At 36.6% G+C, this 25,133-nt stretch overlaps 1 protein-coding gene across 2 annotated transcripts; it reads left to right on the top strand.

The window, feature by feature from the left end:
* The first annotated feature begins 3,752 nt into the window (after positions 1-3,752).
* LOC106066590 (uncharacterized) lies at positions 3,753-23,480 on the top strand. 2 transcript variants are annotated; one of them, XM_013225678.2, is made up of 11 exons: positions 3,753-8,983; positions 15,104-15,247; positions 17,040-17,236; positions 17,435-17,536; positions 18,415-18,553; positions 19,127-19,234; positions 19,319-19,503; positions 20,076-20,180; positions 20,419-20,557; positions 22,330-22,446; positions 22,949-23,480. In XM_013225678.2, exons 2-11 carry the CDS (start codon positions 15,193-15,195, stop codon positions 23,041-23,043), a joined length of 1,242 nt encoding a protein of 413 aa, XP_013081132.2. In that variant the 5' UTR covers positions 3,753-8,983; positions 15,104-15,192; the 3' UTR covers positions 23,044-23,480. The 2 variants fall into 2 exon arrangements, with proteins under 2 accessions (XP_013081132.2, XP_013081117.2); XM_013225663.2 differs by having other exon boundaries at positions 3,755-8,983; positions 22,946-23,480.
* The last annotated feature ends 1,653 nt before the right edge of the window (positions 23,481-25,133 follow it).

Consider the following 25,133-nt stretch of genomic DNA (forward strand, 5'->3'; position numbering starts at 1 on the left):
AATGAATAGTAAAGTAGCAATACTATATAAAACACTGATCCATCATTTACAAATTGAAAAACAAATAAGATACTCAGAAAGAATAAAGATAATGGCACATTTCTTATTCTACATGCTAGGAAAAATAAATATAAGTGCTCCTTCTTTCCTAGTGCCAATAGAGAATGGAATGGGTTGCCTGAATCAGACAGGAATGACAATAACTTATCAGAGCTAAAGTCACTGATTATCATGCATGACACATGAAATTCGTAGGACTTATTTATGTTCTCTTTTGAAGTTAGGTCTGTAATCTATAAGCTAAGGTATCATGCCATTGGTTCCATAAGGTTATTATAAGCACTTTACTGCATATTAAATGCTTCCTAATGCATGCATTTACTTAAATCTCGATTAGGTAATCAACGAGACCCTAACGATCCAGTACTTCAGTAGTATAAAAAACATTGTTACTTCACTAAACAAATGCAAACATACTAAAGAACACTAACCCTAGCCATCTGAATAATCTTTTCCTATTACTCTCCCTTTCCCTCACTCAACACATTTTGTGATTTTCCATTTTGTTGTGATTTATTTAGCCCTCCGCTGCATGCCCCCCCCCCCACTCACTATTGTGCTTTCGTTGTTTTCCCTGTCAATAGTCGACCAGTTAGATGCACACAGGCCTGGTAGTTGGATAAAAGCCTTTCTCACCACCAAAGGGATAATGCACACAGGCCTGGTAGTTGGATACAAGCCTTTCTAACCACCAAATGGATAATGCACACAGGCCTGGTAGTTGGATACAAGCCTTTCTAACCACCAAATGGATAATGCACACAGGCCTGGTAGTTGGATAAAAGCCTTTCTAACCACCAAATGGATAATGCACACAGGCCTGGTAGTTGGATAAAAGCCTTTCTAACCACCAAAGGGATAATGCACACAGGCCTGGTAGTTGGATAAAAGCCTTTCTAACCACCAAAGGGATAATGCACACAGGCCCCTGGTAGTTGGATAAAAGCCTTTCTAACCACCAAATGGATAATGCACACAGGCCTGGTAGTTGGATAAAAGCCTTTCTAACCACCAAAGGGATAATGCACACAGGCCTGGTAGTTGGATAAAAGCCTTTCTCACCACCAAAGGGATAATGCACACAGGCCTGGTAGTTGGATAGAAGCCTTTCTAACCACCAAATGGATAATGCACACAGGCCTGGTAGTTGGATAGAAGCCTTTCTAACCACCAAAGGGATAATGCACACAGGCCTGGTAGTTGGATAAAAGCCTTTCTAACCACCAAATGGATAATGCACACAGGCCCCTGGTAGTTGGATAGAAGCCTTTCTAACCACCAAATGGATAATGCACACAGGCCCCTGGTAGTTGGATAGAAGCCTTTCTAACCACCAAATGGATAATGCACACAGGCCTGGTAGTTGGATACAAGCCTTTCTAACCACCAAATGGATAATGCACACAGGCCTGGTAGTTGGATACAAGCCTTTCTAACCACCAAATGGATAATGCACACAGGCCTGGTAGTTGGATACAAGCCTTTCTAACCACCAAATGGATAATGCACACAGGCCTGGTAGTTGGATAAAAGCCTTTCTAACCACCAAAGGGATAATGCACACAGGCCTGGTAGTTGGATAAAAGCCTTTCTAACCACCAAAGGGATAATGCACACAGGCCCCTGGTAGTTGGATAAAAGCCTTTCTAACCACCAAATGGATAATGCACACAGGCCTGGTAGTTGGATAAAAGCCTTTCTAACCACCAAAGGGATAATGCACACAGGCCTGGTAGTTGGATAAAAGCCTTTCTCACCACCAAAGGGATAATGCACACAGGCCTGGTAGTTGGATAGAAGCCTTTCTAACCACCAAATGGATAATGCACACAGGCCTGGTAGTTGGATAGAAGCCTTTCTAACCACCAAAGGGATAATGCACACAGGCCTGGTAGTTGGATAAAAGCCTTTCTAACCACCAAATGGATAATGCACACAGGCCCCTGGTAGTTGGATAGAAGCCTTTCTAACCACCAAATGGATAATGCACACAGGCCCCTGGTAGTTGGATAGAAGCCTTTCTAACCACCAAATGGATAATGCACACAGGCCTGGTAGTTGGATACAAGCCTTTCTAACCACCAAATGGATAATGCACACAGGCCTGGTAGTTGGATACAAGCCTTTCTAACCACCAAATGGATAATGCACACAGGCCTGGTAGTTGGATACAAGCCTTTCTAACCACCAAATGGATAATGCACACAGGCCTGGTAGTTGGATACAAGCCTTTCTAACCACCAAATGGATAATGCACACAGGCCTGGTAGTTGGATACAAGCCTTTCTAACCACCAAATGGATAATGCACACAGGCCTGGTAGTTGGATACAAGCCTTTCTAACCACCAAATGGATAATGCACACAGGCCTGGGAGTTGGATAGAAGCCTTTCTAACCACCAAATGGATAATGCACACAGGCCTGGTAGTTGGATACAAGCCTTTCTAACCACCAAATGGATAATGCACACAGGCCTGGTAGTTGGATACAAGCCTTTCTAACCACCAAATGGATAATGCACACAGGCCTGGTAGTTGGATAAAAGCCTTTCTCACCACCAAAGGGATAATGCACACAGGCCTGGTAGTTGGATACAAGCCTTTCTAACCACCAAATGGATAATGCACACAGGCCTGGTAGTTGGATACAAGCCTTTCTAACCACCAAATGGATAATGCACACAGGCCTGGTAGTTGGATACAAGCCTTTCTAACCACCAAATGGATAATGCACACAGGCCTGGTAGTAGGATAAAAGCCTTTCTAACCACCAAATGGATAATGCACACAGGCCTGGGAGTTGGATACAAGCCTTTCTCACCACCAAATGGATAATGCACACAGGCCTGGTAGTTGGATACAAGCCTTTCTCACCACCAAATGGATAATGCACACAGGCCTGGTAGTTGGATACAAGCCTTTCTAACCACCAAATGGATAATGCACACAGGCCTGGGAGTTGGATACAAGCCTTTCTAACCACCAAATGGATAATGCACACAGGCCTGGTAGTTGGATAAAAGCCTTTCTAACCACCAAAGGGATAATGCACACAGGCCTGGGAGTTGGATAAAAGCCTTTCTAACCACCAAATGGATAATGCACACAGGCCTGGGAGTTGGATAAAAGCCTTTCTAACCACCAAATGGATAATGCACACAGGCCTGGGAGTTGGATAAAAGCCTTTCTAACCACCAAATGGATAATGCACACAGGCCTGGGAGTTGGATAAAAGCCTTTCTAACCACCAAAGGGATAATGCACACAGGCCCCTGGTAGTTGGATAAAAGCCTTTCTAACCACCAAAGGGATAATGCACACAGGCCTGGTAGTTGGATACAAGCCTTTCTAACCACCAAATGGATAATGCACACAGGCCTGGGAGTTGGATACAAGCCTTTCTCACCACCAAATGGATAATGCACACAGGCCTGGTAGTTGGATACAAGCCTTTCTAACCACCAAATGGATAATGCACACAGGCCTGGGAGTTGGATACAAGCCTTTCTAACCACCAAATGGATAATGCACACAGGCCTGGTAGTTGGATAAAAGCCTTTCTAACCACCAAAGGGATAATGCACACAGGCCTGGGAGTTGGATAAAAGCCTTTCTAACCACCAAATGGATAATGCACACAGGCCTGGGAGTTGGATAAAAGCCTTTCTAACCACCAAATGGATAATGCACACAGGCCTGGTAGTAGGATAAAAGCCTTTCTCACCACCAAAGGGATAATGCACACAGGCCTGGTAGTTGGATAAAAGCCTTTCTCACCACCAAAGGGATAATGCACACAGGCCTGGTAGTAGGATAAAAGCCTTTCTCACCACCAAAGGGATAATGCACACAGGCCTGGTAGTTGGATAAAAGCCTTTCTCACCACCAAAGGGATAATGCACACAGGCCTGGTAGTTGGATAAAAGCCTTTCTCACCACCAAAGGGATAATGCACACAGGCCTGGTAGTTGGATAAAAGCCTTTCTCACCACCAAAGGGATAATGCACACAGGCCTGGTAGTTGGATAAAAGCCTTTCTAACCACCAAAGGGATAATGCACACAGGCCTGGTAGTTGGATAAAAGCCTTTCTAACCACCAAAGGGATAATGCACACAGGCCTGGTAGTTGGATAAAAGCCTTTCTCACCACCAAAGGGATAATGCACACAGGCCTGGTAGTTGGATAAAAGCCTTTCTCACCACCAAAGGGATAATGCACACAGGCCTGGTAGTTGGATAAAAGCCTTTCTCACCACCAAAGGGATAATGCACACAGGCCTGGTAGTTGGATAAAAGCCTTTCTCACCACCAAAGGGATAATGCACACAGGCCTGGTAGTTGGATAAAAGCCTTTCTAACCACCAAAGGGATAATGCACACAGGCCTGGTAGTTGGATAAAAGCCTTTCTAACCACCAAAGGGATAATGCACACAGGCCTGGTAGTTGGATAAAAGCCTTTCTAACCACCAAAGGGATAATGCACACAGGCCTGGTAGTTGGATAAAAGCCTTTCTAACCACCAAAGGGATAATGCACACAGGCCTGGTAGTTGGATAAAAGCCTTTCTAACCACCAAAGGGATAATGCACACAGGCCTGGTAGTTGGATAAAAGCCTTTCTCACCACCAAAGGGATAATGCACACAGGCCTGGTAGTTGGATAAAAGCCTTTCTAACCACCAAAGGGATAATGCGCACAGGCCTGGTAGTTGGATAAAAGCCTTTCTAACCACCAAAGGGATAATGGCGCCTACGGCGCCGACGCCCTACTGGACTTCACTGAAGATGCGCACAAAATGCCTCATTTTTAAGAAACCTTGATCATTATTTTTACTTTAAAAGTATTCTAATATGAATTAAAGGCGATAACTACATTGCAGATACAACGGATTTCGTCCTCGAAAAAGAAATGATGCCCCACAGATTGATAAATTGATTTAGATTAAGGCTTTGGGGTCGCAACTGAAAATACAAATATTTGAAAAGAAGTTGTTTTTTTTTATAAAAGATTAATTACGTTTGTTTTGTAACTTCCTTTTGTTATAGATCTAGAACTATAATTAAAAGCTCTGAAAAAAAATATCGGAATAGGGAGAAGAACTTAATTAGAACAAATTAGATTAAATAAATAAATTGTGTATTTTATAATTAAATTGTGAGCTATAGCTCCAAAGTATGTAAACAATAAAAAAAATCAAATTGAGTAAAGATTGGGAAAAGGCAACTGGGAAAAATTACAGTGGCGTCGCTAGGGTCGGTGACACCGACATCAGGCCGGCTGTGACGTCAGTCCTGAGATATTATGTTTCATAATTACGACACATCTTTCATATACTAAATAAAGTCTTGTTTAGTGTTTACGACACATCTCCCATATAATAAATACAGCCTTGCATCGTAAATGTAGTAAACGCACATTTACTTCATTTTCTTGTGCAGGAACTAGTTGGTGTACGGGACCTAGTTCCTGTACGGGAACTAGTTGGTGTGCGCTAATAACGGATCCAGAACCTAACGCCAAGTAAAACCTAATTCTATACATAAAAGCGCATACAGCTCATTATTAATCCTATTAAAAAAGGATCTTTTGAATAATGTTTTACTTGAAAAATATTCCAATATGAATTTCTAGACCCTTACTACATTGCAAATACAACCGATTTGTTCCTTGAAAAGATAAAATACCCCAAAGATTTAGATTAAGGCTTTCAGGATCGTCGCCGAAAAAAAATATTATTCGAAAAAAAAAATTAAAAAAAAGCTCATCTGTATGAGATACATTTTGTTCAATAGGCATGTTTGTAACTTTGTATTGTTACAGAACTATAATTCAAAGCTTTAAACAAAAACAAAATCGGAAGTGGGAGGAGAAATGAAGTGGACCATTTAGATTCTACTCGAAATTTGTAGCATTTTTAGGATTCAAACATAAATTGTGAGTTATAGTCCCAGATTTATTTAATTAGAAAAACAGATTGAGTAAAGGTTGGGAAAAGGCGACTAGGAAAAGAATATTTGGGTTCAGAACTCATCTCAATCGTTACTCTTCTACTGAAAATATTCGTATGAATTTTAAATTTTTCAAAAACAAAGTCTTTCTTAAAATAATTATGATAAATTCATGTGCAATTATATATTTGACCATTATATTTTAAAACGTCATGTTTTCGTCTAGAAATGGGAGGGGGCAGCAGAGTGAAAACGATTACTCCTGTGCTAATGATTGCATTTGGTATTACCAAAATAGGGGATGGAGCGATTCAATATAACAATTTGATTTATAGCATGCATACATTATATTAGTGACAGATTTTTGTTAATTTTTTAAATTGTAAAATACAAAAAGGAAAAAGTTTTGGTTTGTCTGGTTTGCGGAGGGCGATTGCATGTATAGCCCCCCCTCCTCCTCCCCTCCCAACTGGTACAACACTTGCTATATTTTACTAATAATACACTTTTAGATTAGAGTGTGGTGCGACATGGCATACAAACGGGTTTAAATATCAACATGTAGCTTATATTATACAGATATTCCACTAAACCTTTTCACAAATTATGATTTCTCAATAAAAGTAGGACCGCCCCCCCCCACTCAGAGGGCTAGAGTGGGGAGGGCATTAGATACAATCGCCCTTCCCCACCAACCCACCAAATCGGCCATGATTCAACTAATTTTGTTCAAAAACTATGAACTCTCCCTGAAAGTAGGACAGCCCCGCCCCCCAAACTCAAAGGGTTTAGGTGGGAAGGGCAGTAGATGTATCCCCCCCCCCCACACACACACACACACGCCACCCAATCGGCCAACAGGGGGACAAAATATTATAAAAATTGGTTCAGAAAGACACAAAGATAAAGGCACATTCCTCGTTCCATATGCTAGAACAAATTTGTACAAATGCTTCTTCTTCTTCCCTAGTGCTATTAGAGCATGGAATGGGTTGCCTGAGCTAACCAGGAAAACCAGTGACTTGGCAGAATTTAGGTCATTGGTTAATATGCATGACTAAATGCATGACGCGTAGGAAGTAATCATCTTCTGTTTAGAAGTAACGTCTGTGTTATATAAGATAAGTGCTTACAGACACTTACAGTATTAATGTACAGTACGTACGTATGTTTCGAAATAACCGAAATTCGTAGGAACTGTTAAGGCTTCCGCGCGGTGTTGATTCTTGACAATATGTCTAGTGTAAGATCTGACTGTAAGTAACGCTGAACTCAACTACTTCAATAACACCGGCGAAAGGCTGAAACAATCAAATATGTAGTCGACGCTGATATGTTGTTCTATAAAGATATTTATACTCAAGAAGGGAATCGTCCTATGTCAGCTATGTCCGTAAATCTGTATATCTATTGTACTCAAGTCTACTGCTCTACAAGAAGCGTCTTCTTTTAGCGTCACTTAGAGGGTTCTTCTTTTTTAAAGATCTGTCACGTCACTTGTCGCTAATTAAAACTTTCCCCTTATTCCCGAAACAAATAACTAATTACTAATCATGTCATAACAGAACAGACAAAGGTAATAACCCGAGGACTGAATTGACATCAACTGACAATTTGGATCATACATACAATTATAGACTGAACGTGATTCAAGGGTAAATAACCTGGGTATCTCTGAATTCCGACATTGCTAAAAGCTAAAATTACTCTCTCTTGAATTCCTGACACAAATAATTGACACGCATTATATACTTTAGACATACACAGTGTTAGACACCTTATTTATAGATTAGTTATTTAGCGATAAATTGTTCATCAGCGTTGACTACATCTCTTTACCTGTTAAAACGATGTCTTGTTTATTCTGTATTGTTGATCAACTACACTGAATACACCCGAACAATAAAACTCAAACGCTTGCAGAGTAATTAATTGAAATTCAAGTCATCTAGAGTTGACCTCAAGACAGCCTGAACAAGCAACATCACAGTGGCGACTCTGTTAGACACCTTATTTATAGATTAGTTATTTAGCGACGCACCATAGAAGACGCAAATTGAACGGGACTAGTGACGTTTGGGATATTTGGGTTAGAGACCGTAAAATCAGTTAGTGATAGAATCCTCTAGGGTAACGACGTGTTTAGTTCACAGAGACTTTTACTGTGGCCTTTTCTTAGAATAAACATAGGATAAATTGTTCATCAGCGTTGACTACATCTCTTTACTTGTTTAATCGATGTCTTGTTTATTCTGTATTGTTGATCAACTACACTGAATACACCCGAACAATAAAACTCAAAGGCTTGCAGAGTAATTAATTGCAATTCAACTCATCTAGAGTTGACCTCAAGACAGCCTGAACAAGCAACATCACAACAGACATAAAAGCATGTATACACAAATTTAACATATTTATTACATTCACAAATGTATATTCACATCTACATACACATTAATTTTTTTTAAATGTCAACCAAAATACACAGGTACTATTATAAACATACATCCAGACATTCTAACCACTTCTAGAGCTACCAATTCACAGTGTTCCACCATTTACAAGTAGTACATCTAGTTTGAAGTCACGTTTTCCTCATTGTGTGATATCAAGTACGAACTTCTGTAATAAGTTTCAGAAGCGTGGTGAGGTAGAAAAAAAAAGGCTGCATTCTTCTCCTCCCCCACCTTGTAACCCCCAGCCCCGGATACTGCTTTAAAACTTTAAAAAAATATATATTGCCAAAAAAAAAATAATAAACAAGTTGTGGGCCTAGGTTATGGTCAGTGGTGCGTGAAAAAAAGAGAAGTCCTCCATTGAAGCATAGATTAAAAATGGGGTCCTTTGTGACATTAGGGTTTAAATCTTAAATCTAAGCCTCTACTGCACGGTCACAAATAAGCGAAATATTCAGTGCTAGTGTGGATCTCTAGACAAACTGAGCAATTTTTGATATTTCAGCATTCATCCAAAGTAAGATATACATATTTTTTTTATTAAGCAAATAATTTAGCCAATATTATATTATGTATATTATATATTTTATACCTTTTTTTTTAAACTTGGCTGATTGTTTTTTTTTAAAACTTATCAACGATAACTCATTTTGATATTTTTGATTTTTAAAGTCTAGTCCTACAATTGTGTTAGGCAATGTCTGTTTCCTCAAGAACTTTTATCTATAATGTACTAATAAGAATGACTATGTCTGAGCCAAGGATGAATTTAAAATTATGTTCAAAAATTGATCTTTCATATGGACTTTAATGAAAGTTTAAATTCTCTGCTGTATATTTTTTTTTAATTAAAAATATTATAATACATACACTATCTACTACAATAAACGCAAAGTCTGACTTACAGATTTAAAACAAAATAAACTAAAATGGAGGTTCATGCATAAATAGAAAGCTGTTTTGGTGCCTCCTGTGTACGTAATACATCAACTGTTGGGAATGTTGACATCAAAAGTGAAACATAGAGTCTGATAATTACAAAGCTAATATCAACTCTGTCTGGGTAGATTTGCTTACACTTTATTTCTAAACTTCCCATTTTCGGATAAAGTTGAAACTATGAACACTTATTCATTGCCAATGATAACGCAAACATTTTAAAAAAATGATCAATAATTTAATTTCTTAATGGTAATTAATTAATTTTGTTTTACATAGAATACAAGTGAAATAAATTGTGCAGTTGTTTCCTTATTTTTTTTTAATGTTTTTTTTTTTTATTTTGCTGGTTTGTTCTTTGTTTACACTTTGATTTTGTAAAGTCACTTTTTGGTTCTGCAAGCAAGAGAATTCAGTTAAAGAGAAAAAGAATACAAATCAATATGAAGAAATGTTGTTGTGATATAATGGAACGTAAAGAAAAGCGTAAGCAAAATGAAATGAGGAAAGTTTAAAATAATTAGAAATAAATTATTTTTAAAAATGCCATGAACGCCATATTAAAAGAGCACTATTGTCAACTAAATAATATCATAGTTTGTACCAAACTCGAAAAGTTTAGAAATTTCATTTTACAATGCTAAAAAGTATAAAAGTTATATATATATATCTATACTATAAAGTAGAATGTGATTGTGAGGTGTATGTATGTGACTTATAGACATCAAAACCGCTAGACCAATCTTGATAAAACTTGGCAGGAATGTTTCTTGGGTACCAACGTAGACCGTAGTGTATGTATTGTAGCCCTAAAACAAACTTAAGACCCTAAAAAAAAAATAAAGTTGTCCGACTCTATTAGAGATATAGTATTTTATGGATCTAGGCCATGTCTACAATGTTGACATGACAAAAGATCGAAAGGATTTAGACCTAGATCTAATTTTAAGAAATACACTTTGCGCAGATAGTTTTTTACTTTGACACAAGAAAATACAAAAGAAGATCAATTGATTTCATTATATAATAAAATTAACCTTCAATTTTGTGTTTCAATTGCATTTTTTACATAAATTAGATCCTTATATCTGTGACTACAGTTTTCCTGACTAACATTCTTTCATTAGACAATACCGTAATGAATCGCTTACTAAAAATTAATTCGTTTAATTGTTTACTTTATAATTCCATCCCTAGATCTAAAACTCTAATTCAACTCTAAGATCTTCGCACAGATAGTTTTATACTTTAACACATGAACATACTAATTATAGTCCATTCATTTCATATTTTGATCAAATAAACATTCAAATTTGGTTTTCTAAAGCTACATTCGTTTACGAAAGCTGCGAAGCCGAGCGAGTTGAGATAGGCCTAGATCTATATTCATTCATGAATCGCGTACTAAAAATTATTTCGTTTAATTGTTCACTTTATAATCCCATTCTTAACAAAGCTATCGCTCTTTTCGGTTTTTAATAGATAAGAATGTATCGACTTCGGGTAAACCCATTTTCGCAAAACTAATTTTATTTTCGTAGCGAAAGAGAAAAAACTTGAAAGGATCATTAGCTTAGTTTAACATACATCTAAATCCAATCCACTAGATTAGTAAACACAAACTTAGACCCGCAGGCCACGGGTAATGCCAGGCTAGTATATATATAGTTTATGAAAAAACTTAAATTACAATACTTCCGTAATACACCAGCTACGCACACACAAATCTTGCTATGTAGCCTATGGGTTTGCCAGTTGAATCCTTGCATGAGTATCTCCAATACATTTTGAAGCATATTTTTTATTTCACTTCTTTTTGTCTGGAGATGTAGCCTGAACTTAAAGATCAAATAGTAAACAAAGAGGAGATAACTGTGTAACAAACTTTAGTTTCAACATCTCCAGCAGCACTATTTCCCATTCTCGGATCAAGTTGAAACTTTGCAGAATTATTTATAGTCAATGACAATACACGAATCAATCCGAAATTGACCAAATATTTCATCCTTTAGTACTAATTAATTAATTTGTTTTATATAGCATGAAGGCAACTAAACCCTGTAATTTCCAGATAAATAGAAGTACTTATTGTTTCCTTCCGTTAGATAAGCTTTGCTGTTGTCTTTTTTAAATTCTTTTTTTTAATAATATATTTACTAAATACATGAGATTATGCTCTTCTCTATCAAGATAAATTGGAATTATTGGGAAGTAGGCCTGAGTTAATCTAAAAAATATAATAGGTTGATGTAATTTATATGTACTTCGGTATTTTATTAAAAGAAAATATCACACATTTCATTCTGCTTTAAAATATCACACATTTCTCTTTGCTTTTAAATATCACACATTTCTCTTTGCTTTTAAATATCACACATTTCTCTCAGCTTTTAAATATCACACATTTCTCTCTGCTTTAAAATGTCACACATTTCTCTCTGCTTTAAAATATCACACATTTCTCTCTGCTTTAAAATATCACACATTTCTCTCTGCTTTAAAATATCACACATTTCTCACTGCTTTAAAATATCACACATTTCTCTCTGCTTTAAAATATCACACATTTCTCTTTGCTTTTAAATATCACACATTTCATTCTGCTTTTAAATATCACACATTTCTCTCTGCTTTAAAATGTCACACATTTCTCTCTGCTTTAAAATATCACACATTTCTCTCTGCTTTAAAATATCACACATTTCTCTCTGCTTTAAAATGTCACACATTTCTCTCTGCTTTAAAATATCACACATTTCTCTCTGCTTTAAAATATCACACATTTCTCTCTGCTTTAAAATATCACACATTTCTCTCTGCTCAAAAGAATTCGCACAAGAGAAAGTAAGAGAAGAGGGGCTTGTTGGTAAACCAGAAGCTCACGAATGAAAAGTATAAGAGAGTTTGATATTTCTTGCCAAGTGAAGAACGTATGTCTTATACAGTTTTTTAAAGAGAGTAGATTTAGTGTTTAAAGAAAAAAAATAACTTAGTAAAGCCATTACTCTTAAATTTTTTATAAATGTGGTATGTAAAAAGTCTTTCAAAAATATTTTATTCCTGTTTTTAAATTTTAAACCTTATTTTCTAAAAATAAACTTTTCTCGTAACAAAGTTTTCAAAATTCTAACAGAGAGATCTTGTAAAAATGAATCGTGTCGGCCTCGTCTGAAAAACGTGACATGATTCAATAGCTTTGGGTCTGTCATATATCAGGGACAACCTTACCTGGTACAAATATAAAAGTCCGCAGTCTATCTGTAACGATTTAACGGTGCATGGCACTGCACTAACGTCTGGGACTTGACACGGAACTGGAGGGGTGGGGGAAAGAAACTTACAATTTAAAACACATTTGATCTGAATCCATCTAACTTTGGTAGCATTTAGATCACATGACACTCTGGAAATAATTTTAAAATAATTCTATCGTATTATCATTCACATATTAGACCTAATGTTTTAATCGGATTAAATTTAAGAGTAAAAACTTGAACACGAAATGTGGTCATGAATAGAACAAGTATTGGTGAGGCCTGAGAGTTTTACGATGGGATGGTCAAGTGTCCATGCAGCCTCGAGACTTTTATCTCAGTAGTTGTCCAAAGTAAAGCAGGCATTCGTTGTGATGGTCATTTGGATACTCATCAGTAAGTGTTGATCACATTAACAGACCGCCTTTATCTCATGCACAACGCCACATTCCAAGAAGGGGAAGGAACTGGCACTTAAAATCTGTCCAGTAGATCTACGCTAGTGCCTTTGGTTTTGGTTTAATATGGAACAAATGAAATCATTCCTGTTTTAAGTGCTGTGATCAGATAATATTTTTGTTTGTTTGTTTTTTAATAATAGCTCCCAACAAGGCATTATGTTTTACTTACTTAAAAAAAAATGATTTCATTTAATTAACAATGAGTGTATGTGTGTGTGTGTTGAAAATAGTGGCTCCCATTCCTACTTCCACCATCAACCCTCCCCTCTCAGCATGACCAGCATTGATCTTGGTGGTAGTTGTGCCCTGCTCATGAATTTTCTTTTCTCACTATCAGCTGTGTTACATAAACAAAGTCACATTTCTTATTCCATATCCTAGAACAAAGTCGTTCAAGTGCCTCTTCTTCCTAAGTGTGATTACACTATTACAGCATGAAACAGGTTGTCTTAATCAGCCAGGAAAACTATTAGCTTATCAGAGTTGAAGTCTCTAAATAACATTCACGACTAGATTAACATATTGTAATAACTTAAGGAGGCAACTCAACGAGATATAGATGTTTATTTACACGAGGACGTCACATCTACATAAGACAACGTCTGCCTTGAGAACAGCATCTTCATCAGATCTAGACTTGGGCGGAAGTTGTTCTCTTCTTCTCCAATGTCAACATCTCTCTCAGTCCAGTCCCCAACAGTGCGCACCTTCCGCACCATCCTAGATCGTGGTGTGCATGGCAAGGTTATAACAATATGGATACGTACAGGATGTAATCTGTTTTGGAGAAACGTTTGTTAGTAATTAGAAGATATGATTTTTTTTTTGTACAATAGTAATAATAATTCAAGTCACTCCTTCATGGAGTGTGGGCGGACGCTTATCTCAAAATGGCTCTAACGTTTTTCCTGGAAATTTAACAGTTGATGTATATCGATTAGATCAGTTCGTTGGCCACTGTAAAGAACTTAGGTTATTTACAGCCCCCCAATGTAAAGGGCTTAGGGTTAGTTCTTAGTATAGATAAATGGCTCGATGTACTAAGGGTATGATTCTTTGAGGGGCGTAATTTAATGCCCCAACTGTAGATCTTTAAAAGCGTACAAGTATTATAAAGTACAATCAACAAAGGAGTATAGAACTAATATTTATTTACAGCAAACAATGTGTTACACATATAATATGGAATACATAATCATCACTAGTAAGAGTATCTACATTTCTACAATTAAAATACTACAGAGCGCCTAGACTAGATGCAATAATAGCTTACATAAAGGTATCATGACACAACATAGTATTATCCCAAATATTCAGTACACAATGCAGAAATATCTCCTTAATCTAGGCAACACCACTGACAGCAATCACCAACACCCTACTCAGACCAGGTCAGCTCTCCAACTAACTAGACTGACCACAGGAAACCTTATTATCCCCCCTTGAAAATCCCGTGCTAAAGCAGTTCACCATCACAACTAATAAAATTAACAAACACACACACAATCTCACATCTTACACACCCCCGCTCTTGACAGCCACATGGGTAAATTTCGTTATATTTTTCAAAGTAAAAATAAATAAATGTAAATTTGGCCAGAGACTAAATCTAGGTCTAGATCCTACATTGGTTTTGAAAGGACTACCGCGTTAAAATGACTATCGCGCTCGGGAATTTCTGAATGTAAGGCTTTATTGATTCAAGTGTTTAATAAATTCATGTTTAGGAAAATTTTGCACATTGTCTTCTAAGTCTTATCTTTGGAATATTAAAAGGCGTACCAGATCTATACATTCGCTTCACCAGGATTTTCTCATGATAAAGGGGTTGGGGGTAAAATGTTTTTAAATCTAACATATATTAATTTCTATATAAAAACAATCGCTCAATAAGTTGACAAAGACGTATTGTCATTTAAAATAAAAGTATTTTTAATGTTTGACTTGTTAAAAATATTAGATGTAAATGTGTTTTCCTCTAAGGTCTCTTCATGACATTTCAAGTGATCAGTTGACAAGAGTCATTTCTAATCAGTGTTCCGTATTAAAAGCTGTGTTCAAGATACTTAAAGATGTTTACTGTTTTGATTTTCACTTGCATCTCTCTGGTACAGATGTCTGCTGCAGGTACAAACATTTTAATTACCATTCTAAACATAATATCTGAATAAACGTTTGTTATAGCAAGCTTTCTATCAGGCTTAAGTGGTAGAAAGGGTGGGGGTTACTACTTAGTTCGAACAATCAACTACAACAACAAATGTAAAGTCTATAACATACAACCACAAAAAAAGAATAAGTTGATAACCTTGTTGGTGTTAAGTCTGAAACGGGTTCTCTTAATCACTCAGGAGAACCCATGGCTTTGTCATTATTTAACACTCACATCTAGTTCTATACAAACACACACGCAAAATGTAAGTCTTAAATTTTTAATACAAATGAATCTTTATTTCATTTCAAGACATAATAAAAACTAAAAGATTGTAACTTTTGGTTTCTCTGATTTAAAAGAAGAAATAAAATGAGAAAATGTGGAACGCTATTTAGGAAAAGGGGAAATCCAAGGCAAAAGCAAATCAGGAAATATGGAAAATTTGTCGACAACGTCTTGGCTACTGCTAATTAGAGGATAAAGCCAATTAGTCGGCCATTCTGAGAGGAGAGCAGTTCAGAACACAAAGGAAAGAGGGAAAATAAAAGTTGTATGGCCAATGAGATGTAAATACTTTGAGATTACCAAATGTAATATATAGCTACGCTTTGACAATGTATAAACACCTCTTGGAAGGATCGTGTGTCTAATCAGGATGTTTTGAAATTGGCCAATACACACAGTATCTATGCATCTCTTACTCAAGAAGACTTCGTTATTTCAGATATTCATCCACATTTCCCTAAGGATATCCTCTATGCCTAGCTTGCGGAGGGAGTCTCACCAAAGGGACGCCAAAGACCAACCTACAGAGATGTTTGAAAGCGAGATCTGAGGAATAGGCATCAATGAAAGTATGTGGGAAAGCTGCCCTATCAGGTAGCCCTAAAACAGGTGCATTCACATGCAGGAACTATGGCAAAATCTGCCACTCAAGAAAGGTCTTGTTTAGTCACACCTGATTCTGCCCGAAATCAAGAAGCAACAGAAGCCAGTGATTCATCTGGCGCATTTATTGTCTTTAGATACATAAATGTATGTATCAATGTATGCATGCATGTACGTATGTATGTATGTAAATAAGTATGTATGTATGTTTGTACGTATGTATGTATATGTGTGTGTGGTAAAAAAAAAGACATTTCGTATGTGTATATGTTTAAACAAAGCTTATATCAACTCACTCTGTCTGTCTGTCTGGTAAAAAATTTGTACATCTTATTCTCCAACAGCCAACCTCGGATCAAGCTGAAATTTTGCATAATTATTTCTTGTACTTGACCAAAAAAAAAAAAAGAATCAATTTATAAAATAACCAATTATTTAATTAACCATCGGTAATGAATTATTTTGTTTGGTATTGAACAAGAAACGAAATCGTACTTAATATATGTGGTGATATAAGTTACGTTAGTCCCCTTTAGGAGGACTGAGCCCCGAGTGAACAGGTTTTTTTATTCATTTAAAACGCGATCACTGTAACATTGACAATATACCTCCCATTCCCCACCCCCCTCCTTTTCCCAACTGGAGATATGATCATAGTGCATTGAGAAAGTGATAGGAACATAGTGCATTGAGAAAGCTAAAAGTATGAAATTGTGCTAAACAAAAACAATTGGTAAAGTCTAGATCTAGTACAAATTTAATCACATGACTGATCCAAACTTATGGATAAAACTACGCTTGGTTTTTTATTATTTTTTAAAGTTTTTTTTTTGTTTAATAAATGTATTTATTCCTTGCTGAATTTTTTATTCCAAGTTTTGACGAAAGACTCAGCCTGTAATGTAACTAAAGGATGTTTGAGTCAGTGTGACCTTAGCAACAACTGTTTTTTTACATTGTCATGGCAGCTTGTCAACGGCACAGTGACTTTTGTCATGTCAACTACCTACACCAATCCTAACACCTCAGGTGGTGTGTACATGGCTGTTGGACTTTCATATGACCAAAAGATGGTAGGAATTTTTTTTTAAATTGTATATTGCACAAACTAAACTGTTCTATTTAAGTATTATATATATATTTACATTACAATGATCTACACAAGTTAGACAGCATCCATGAATCATTGGCGAAATTGTATCTTAATTAAGTTAATAATAGTAACAATGCTTTACATTTTGAATAGTGTATTACTATTTGACTCTACACAGGGGAATGACAGTGTTATAGGCTGTGCAAATCAAGGGGACAGTTTCAAGGCTTTCGCGGCATATAATAGAATTGCTGATACACCAGAGCAATATAATGACACTGTGAGTATAGGAACTAACCAATAGAAACATACGGTTTAAATATGTGTCTATGTTGAAAATTGATCTGCCATTGTTGGACTGCATGTCTGAGTAGGACACCAATCTTGTATGATAAAGGACGGAGTGAGAGAGGTTCCCCCTCTCCCCCCCCCCCCCAGAAGGGATTAAAACAAATTCAGGCGTGATTTTCCCCTTACTGACATAAAGGATGGGACCTGGAAGCAAGTCATACAGACCTGTGACGTGGCAATGAGCTACTGGTCTAGACTGCCCACAGGTTGTGACGTTGCAAGATAGTGTTCTGGCCTTCTATAACGATTGGCCTTGCCTAGGGACACACACACACACACACATAGATCTAAAACCGAAAACAGTCTGCGAAAAGAGAAATGAAATAGATCACTGACGGACAACTCTCTTTTAAATTTAGATGCACAAAATATGCATGCCATATCTGGATCAGCGTAGTCGCGAGAAATTGATTTATCTTTGAACTAGAAGACATTGTGTTATTTTTGTGTGAAAATGAGGTAGTGTCATGTAATCTAGCAGACTAGTATTTTAAGACTAGTGTAAGACATAGATCGAGTATCACGCTTTACGAAAGCAATTTCCCCTTTCAGACTTGCGACCTATAGGACAGATGATGTTTAATTTCCCCAACTATTATCAGCTACATGTAATGTCAGTTGGATGGACTCAAAGACGCCATAAATATGCCGAAATTAAAAATCCCTCTTTTCACCAGGATTCGACCCGGGATCCCCAAGCGCTTTACCACTCAGCCACCTCGCCTCCTATGTTTAACTAAAGGTAACGCCTTTCATCGTTCACTTTTAGTCTCGCTTCTCTTATTTGTCTGTTGTACACACCTGCAGGAAGTCATTTTACAAAGCTACAACAACAGCAACGGCGTCATCACATGCACTGTCACCAGACCAATCACTGGACTAAACAAGAGATTTGACCTCGCTAGGCCAATGTTTATACTCTTTGTAACTGCCAACGCAACCATCGGTAAGAATTATTAAATAAATCAAAGTATTAATGGATCTTAGACAGCAATCGAATTAGCAATAAATCTACTCTATCATCAACATTTTTCTAAACTAGATAAAATCACAATTTCGGCTTTTAAAAAAATAATACCTTATTTTTGTCGCCATCTTTGGTTGTGCGAGATATTACAGATATAGACTCTATGTATAGTATTGATATGTGTATAGCGGGTCCCTGCATAGACACTACATTTTTCGACAGTTTCGTTTGGAAGAGCCCCAATTAGCAAAAGTAAAAGACATATATGTTATTGGAAAACTTTTGTCAGTACAATATAAGTGCTCTTTAGAAGTACCGTCTATGTAGTGAGTTTGACTAAAAGAGAGAATCTATCACACAATTGCTTCGAAAAGAGACAGCTGAAGTTGAATTCAAACTCTAGTCTAGTTTTCGTCTAGTTTTTCTCTACCTAGATCTAATCAAATAAAAAAAAATACCAAGTCTCCCTATCTATCACTAGAATCTAAATATTCTGTAGATATCTAACTCTTTCTGGCCAATGTCTACAGCCATGTACTATTTATTTCACAGCTGGAGACACTATTACAATTTACAGTCACGGAGAGACAGACTTTATGACAGCCATAGAAGTGAACGTTTCCTCTGTTGTGGATTTAAAACCTTATGAAGAACCGGAGCGTAAGTGGAATTTCTCTTTTTTTAGATTTTTACTTGGAATTGTTTAAATCTACTATTATTAATCCTATTGTTTTGCGACCACAGCTCTGACCAAAGATACAGCATGTAAAATAACTAAAGGCTGTTTGTCCGAATGCGGTGCAACTAACTGTGACTTTACATTGAGTTGGCAAGTTGTTGGTGCTACAGCAACCTTCACCATGTCAACCATCTATTCAAACCCTGTAGGTGTCTATATGGCAGTGGGATTTTCTGATGACCACAAGATGGTAAGGACTGGGGGGTTGGACTTTTATTTTAAAAAACTTTTTTAAATAACAGATCAATTGGCTGGAGTCACTCATAGAATGTGAACTGCTTACAGAGAAAAGGAATTTCAAATTTGGCTGTTGGTGATTAATTTTATGTTAAAGACAAGAATAAGTAAAATACTGGTAAAAAAAAAGCTCATATTGAGTGAAATTGCATATAAAGTATTGTTTAAGAACTGTCACCCTTTCTTTTACTCTGCATTCCATCAAATGTTTTCTAGCTTACATTCTCTCATCCTTCGTTTTCGGTAACACTGTCAATGGACACACTAAAAGACGGGGAGAGGAAATGAGCGAAAACAAATAGGAGTGACTTCAAACGTCAATGCCGACCAAAACAAATGATTAGGCATAACAACCTCGAAGACATAAATGCGGCGTCGATGCCTATGCCGGTGGTACATAGACAATTATATAGATACATTTTTGCAAATGATATTACGAAGTGTTTCTTTGATCGCGATCCCAAATAGTTAGTCCGCTCCTGATCTGACATTCTATTTTTAATCTTTAATTTTTTCTGTATGTAGGGAAACGACAGTGTCTTTGGGTGTGCTAGACAAGGAACTGATTTTAAAGCATTCGCTGCTAAGAATGTGGCGGCGGGAGTTACTCCTGAGCAGTACAACGACGATGTAAGTAAGGAAACTAAACGTATTAGTCTAGTCATTGAACTTTCCATTAGAGTTAAAGAAAATTATATCCTTATCCAAACCTATTGCAGCGGACAGGATTCGAACTAAGAACCATCGAATAACATTCCAGAGTGCATACTACTGGGATGCCATTATAGCCCTAGTCCCATGTTATATTCAATATGTATATATGTTATATTTTATATTATATGCAAATATTCATGTTTTGATCATCTAGAATGTTGTACTGCTGACGTCCAGCTTTGATGAAGGCATTACAAAATGTGTTATCAGCAGACCATTGGCTGGCAACTCTAATCGATTTGACATAAGCCAACAATGGGTTTTATTTTTTGTATACGGGAATTCCACTATATGTAAGTTTGAATTAACCATGCAATCCTTAGCCTGTAGGGAGACATACATAATACATACATTAAACAATAGGCCTGCATACACTAGACCAGGTGGGCAGGGGCTGGCGAAATTTAGTACTTAAATCACATAATTTATATTCGAATTCTTTACTTCAGTGGCATTTTACGTCTCAGAAAGGAATAGTTTCCCTTTGCAACTTCTTGTGTGACTAAAGAGGCCAATTCTTGATACACAGCTGCGGTCACAGGTTGGGCATATATAATCACCAGGCGCCGTTGCATTTTCACCCTTCTTTCTGCTTCTGTTGTGTATGGCATCTGCAATCCGAGACCTTTCTTTATGCTCCCTCTCCATGTGGATCTATCCAGTGCTACTTTTTCCCAGCTACTAGTGTCGATTTTGAAGAGCTTCTTGTTGCGTTTGCATACATCTGTATACCGTAAAAGTGGGCGACTAGCGGCTCTCCTGCCTTCTATTAGATCGCCATACAGGATGTCTTGTGGAAGTCGACCTACTGGCATTCTACCAACGTGGCCAAGCCAGCCAAGGCGTCTGTTGCTGATAACAGAGCGGATTTCCTGGCACCCTGCTCTTCGTAGCAATTCCTCATTGGTTATTTATCTTGCCACCTTATTTTAAAGATCCGCCTTTGGCATCGGAGGTAGAAGACATTGAGCTTTTTTTCCTGCCATGAGTCGGTTGACCATGCTTTACTTTCGTATAGCAAAGTGCTCATCACACAGGTCCGGTAGACTAAGGCTTTAGTATTGTTAGTCAGCAATATGTTGTCCCACACTCTTTTCTGCACCGTAACATGGTGCCCATTGCTTTGGCTATCCTGTTGTTGATGTCTTTATCCAGTAGAGCATTGTTGGAGATGATGGAGCCAAGATAGCAAAAGTGATCAACAATTTCTAGTGGTTGGCCGCCATTAATGTTTACTTGAGGTGCAGTATTTGTGTTCTGAATTAGTATCTTAGTCTTGCTTTGACTAATATTTAAGCCGAACTTCTGGCAAGCAGCAGATAGTTTGTCAACCAGGGACATAGCGTAATGAGACAAGTGATAAGATCATAGCGTAATGAGACAAGTGATAAGATCATAGCGTAATGAGACAAGTGATAAGATCAAAGCGTAATGAGACAAGTGATATGATCATAGCGTAATGAGACAGGTGATAAGATCATAGCGTAATGGGACAAGTGATAAGATCAAAGCGTAATGAGACAGGTGATATGATCATAGCGTAATGAGACAAGTGATAAGATCAAAGCGTATTGAGACAGGTGATATGAATAGCGTAATAAGACAAGTGATAAGATCAAAGCGTAATGAGACAGGTGATATGACCATAGCGTAATGAGACAAGTGATAAGATTAAAGCGTAATGAGACAGGTGATATGACCATAGCGTAATGAGACAGGTGATAAGATCAAAGCGTAATGAGACAGGTGACATGACCAAAGCGTAATGAGACAGGTGACATGACCAAAGCGTAATGAGACAGTTGGTAGGACCATAGCGTAATGAGAAAGCTAAAAGCATAAAATTGTTGTAAACAAAAACAATAAATAAGAATATTACTTATCGCATAAATGTATTATTGTTAGTCTAGATCTAATACAAATTTAATGACATGACTGATTCAAACTAATTGATACAAATACACTTTTGTTTTTGTTTTTAAGTATTTTTTTCTCTTCTTTATTTTTTTTTATTTAGTTTAACCTGGCAGTTCAACAATCTTTTTTTTTAAATTCACTCTAACAGCCAACAACGTTGTGACCCTCTACAGCCACGGAGAGACTGACTACATGACTGACGTCAAAATCAGCGCCTCGTCTATTGTTGACTTAGAGCCCCACGAGATACAGGATACTAATAACAGTAAGAGCAGTACTTTTAAATTCAGACATTACCAAAATGTTGGTATGCTACACCACTTTTTGAAAGCAGGAGTTACAGTGTCCAAGAGTGTATAACTCACTGTAATTCTAGAGCCAAAACTAGAAAATTCATAACAGGTCATTCTGTTGGAATCAATCGCTAAGAGTATCTGCATCATTCTTTGCCAGTGGGAAAAATCCTTTCCGTGGGTACTGGCTTCAATCCTCAACAGACTTCACCGCAATGCACTTCTGGAAATATACTTCGGGCTGGAAAAAAGGGAGATTATGAAGTAAAATTTCTTCTAAGAAATCATACAGTTGTCCCCCTTGATTATAGCCCTTGAAATGAATAAAACAAACACAATATATACTGCTAATTACTATGGAGTATCTGTGAAATAGAATATATAGTTAGTTAAGAGTTTTTTATGTGTTAATTCTTTGAATAAACCATATAAAATATTACCTTCATTGATTCTATGTTTGTATGTCTTTAGCAGGTAATGGAGGGCCTCGAGTGACTACTAGTCTTGCAGTGCTGATGCTGCTGTTGACGCTGCCTTTTGTAATGGCTTCACGCAGGGTTACAATATAAACTATTTCAAAGTATTACAAACATATTTCAAGCCATTGTGGATTTTAAATTTATTAAAAATATTACATTTCTTTACAATGAAATAGCACTGTTGATTTTTTTAAATCGCTTTATTTTCCTCTTCACTGGCAGAGTTACTATTCAAATATCACGAATATATTTATGAGGCGATAACATCCGGAACAATAACTGACATTTGCTAACATGATGTATGCATTTAAATAGCACCTCAATACTATTAAAAGAAAAAAAGAAACAACTACAAACCCGATTTCGTTTCTTCCATTACAAAGCAGATTGCTCAAACAAACAAGGATCAAAACTATTTGTGTATATTTCTCATTTCCAAATGCTCGAACGTGACTTGCTGAATGAAGGGATGTTAGTGTTCTCTTTCAAACTTGTAAACAACGAAATACAGTGTTTTACAATTATTATACATTTGTGTTTTTTTTTTATTCCACTATTGAATATAATTTCTGGCGTTCATACGACGTCACTAAGTATTTAGCTATTCAATGAAAGGTTTATTCTTTGACCAGCCTTTTAAGCCTAAGCTAATTTCTAACCTTATAATGTATAATACCCTCTCAACTCAAAATCCTCTGAGATTTTATGCATTTCATTGAAGAGCTAAAATAAAACAGTTTAGCTCAAATACTCTTCAAACAGACATTGATTCTCTTATATTTCATTTGCTATTCTGCAATGGGTACACTGATACAGTATTACTTTGTTTTTCACCCGCTGTTAAGGAGTTATTGTGACCTATAAACACGTTTCTCTATTGGTTAATTGTATCAATAGCATTAATAACTCTCTAAATGAATACACTTCACAAAATGGAAATCAAAATGTTTCGTTATCGCATACAATTGTTAACATTTCCATGTATAAATTTACATCGAGCCTAGAGTACCGTGAAGCTAATGAGGATAAATGTAGTCATTAGGCTACTGTAGGACTATGTGAAAGTGTTTAAAAGATATTCTAGTAATAAATATGAAACATTGTTTTGGTTCAATGTATTGTTAGGATGTATATATAACATCTACAACTCCAACTACGTTGATATTATGAAGGTCAACATAACATTTTTATGAAAAAAATTCTTTTGGTAAGCTCCACAATGAAAAGGGGAACTTTACCTCACTTCTTTACAATGAGTGTCATTATATTCAGCTCCGTAATGAAAAGGGGAACTTTACCTCACTTCTTTACAATGAGTGTCATTATATTCAGCTCCGTAATGAAAAGGGGAACTTTACCTCACTTCTTTACAATGAGTGTCATTATATTCAGCTCCACAATGAAAAGGGGAACTTTACCTCACTTCTTTACAATGAGTGTCATTATATTCAGCTCCATAATGAAAAGGGGAACTTTACCTCACTTCTTTACAATGAGTGTCATTATATTCAGCTCCATAATGAAAAGGGGAACTTTACCTCACTTCTTTACAATGAGTGTCATTATATTCAGCTCCATAATGAAAAGGGGAACTTTACCTCACTTCTTTACAATGAGTGTCATTATATTCAGCTCCATAATGAAAAGGGGAACTTTACCTCACTTCTTTACAATGAGTGTCATTATATTCAGCTCCACAATGAAAAGGGGAACTTTACCTCACTTCTTTACAATGAGTGTCATTATATTCAGACCTGAGCTAGTACCACATCTTACAATCTATTTTGACTTTGTTCCAAAAAAAAAAGTTTGTTTATCAAATATTTTCTCTACATCGTCTTTCTTCTTTCTTCCTTGTTTTGTAATGAGATGTCAAAATGTATTATTCAATTTTATAGTACCACTCTTATTTCCGTTTCTGTTGATACACTAAGACTAAGACTAAGACTGCTTTATGGATGAAGTAATCAATGCAATGTGATTACAATGACTCTTTCCTTATATTCAGACAAAACAACAGAACATAAAGAGTTCATTCAGCGACTACACACAGACATCTTGGTCCTTTTCATGTTTCCGGATGAAAGGGTGGCATTGATAAAGTCATTGTAGTAGCTTTACTTACAGCTGCAGAATGATTGAGAAAAGTGTTCACAATACATTTAATCAGCAGAGCTCTG

The sequence above is a fragment of the Biomphalaria glabrata genome, chromosome 5 (genome assembly GCF_947242115.1).
Source record: "Biomphalaria glabrata chromosome 5, xgBioGlab47.1, whole genome shotgun sequence".
Taxonomy (NCBI): domain Eukaryota; kingdom Metazoa; phylum Mollusca; class Gastropoda; family Planorbidae; genus Biomphalaria; species Biomphalaria glabrata.

Excerpts from the sequence above, each read along its gene's own strand:
- LOC106066590 (XM_013225663.2), top strand. The coding sequence starts at position 15,193 with ATGTTTACTGTTTTGATTTTCACTTGCATCTCTCTGGTACAGATGTCT. Across the intron at positions 17,237-17,434 it reads TTTCATATGACCAAAAGATG|GGGAATGACAGTGTTATAGG; the intron begins GTAGGAATTTTT and ends GACTCTACACAG. Across the intron at positions 22,447-22,945 it reads GATACAGGATACTAATAACA|CAGGTAATGGAGGGCCTCGA; the intron begins GTAAGAGCAGTA and ends GTATGTCTTTAG.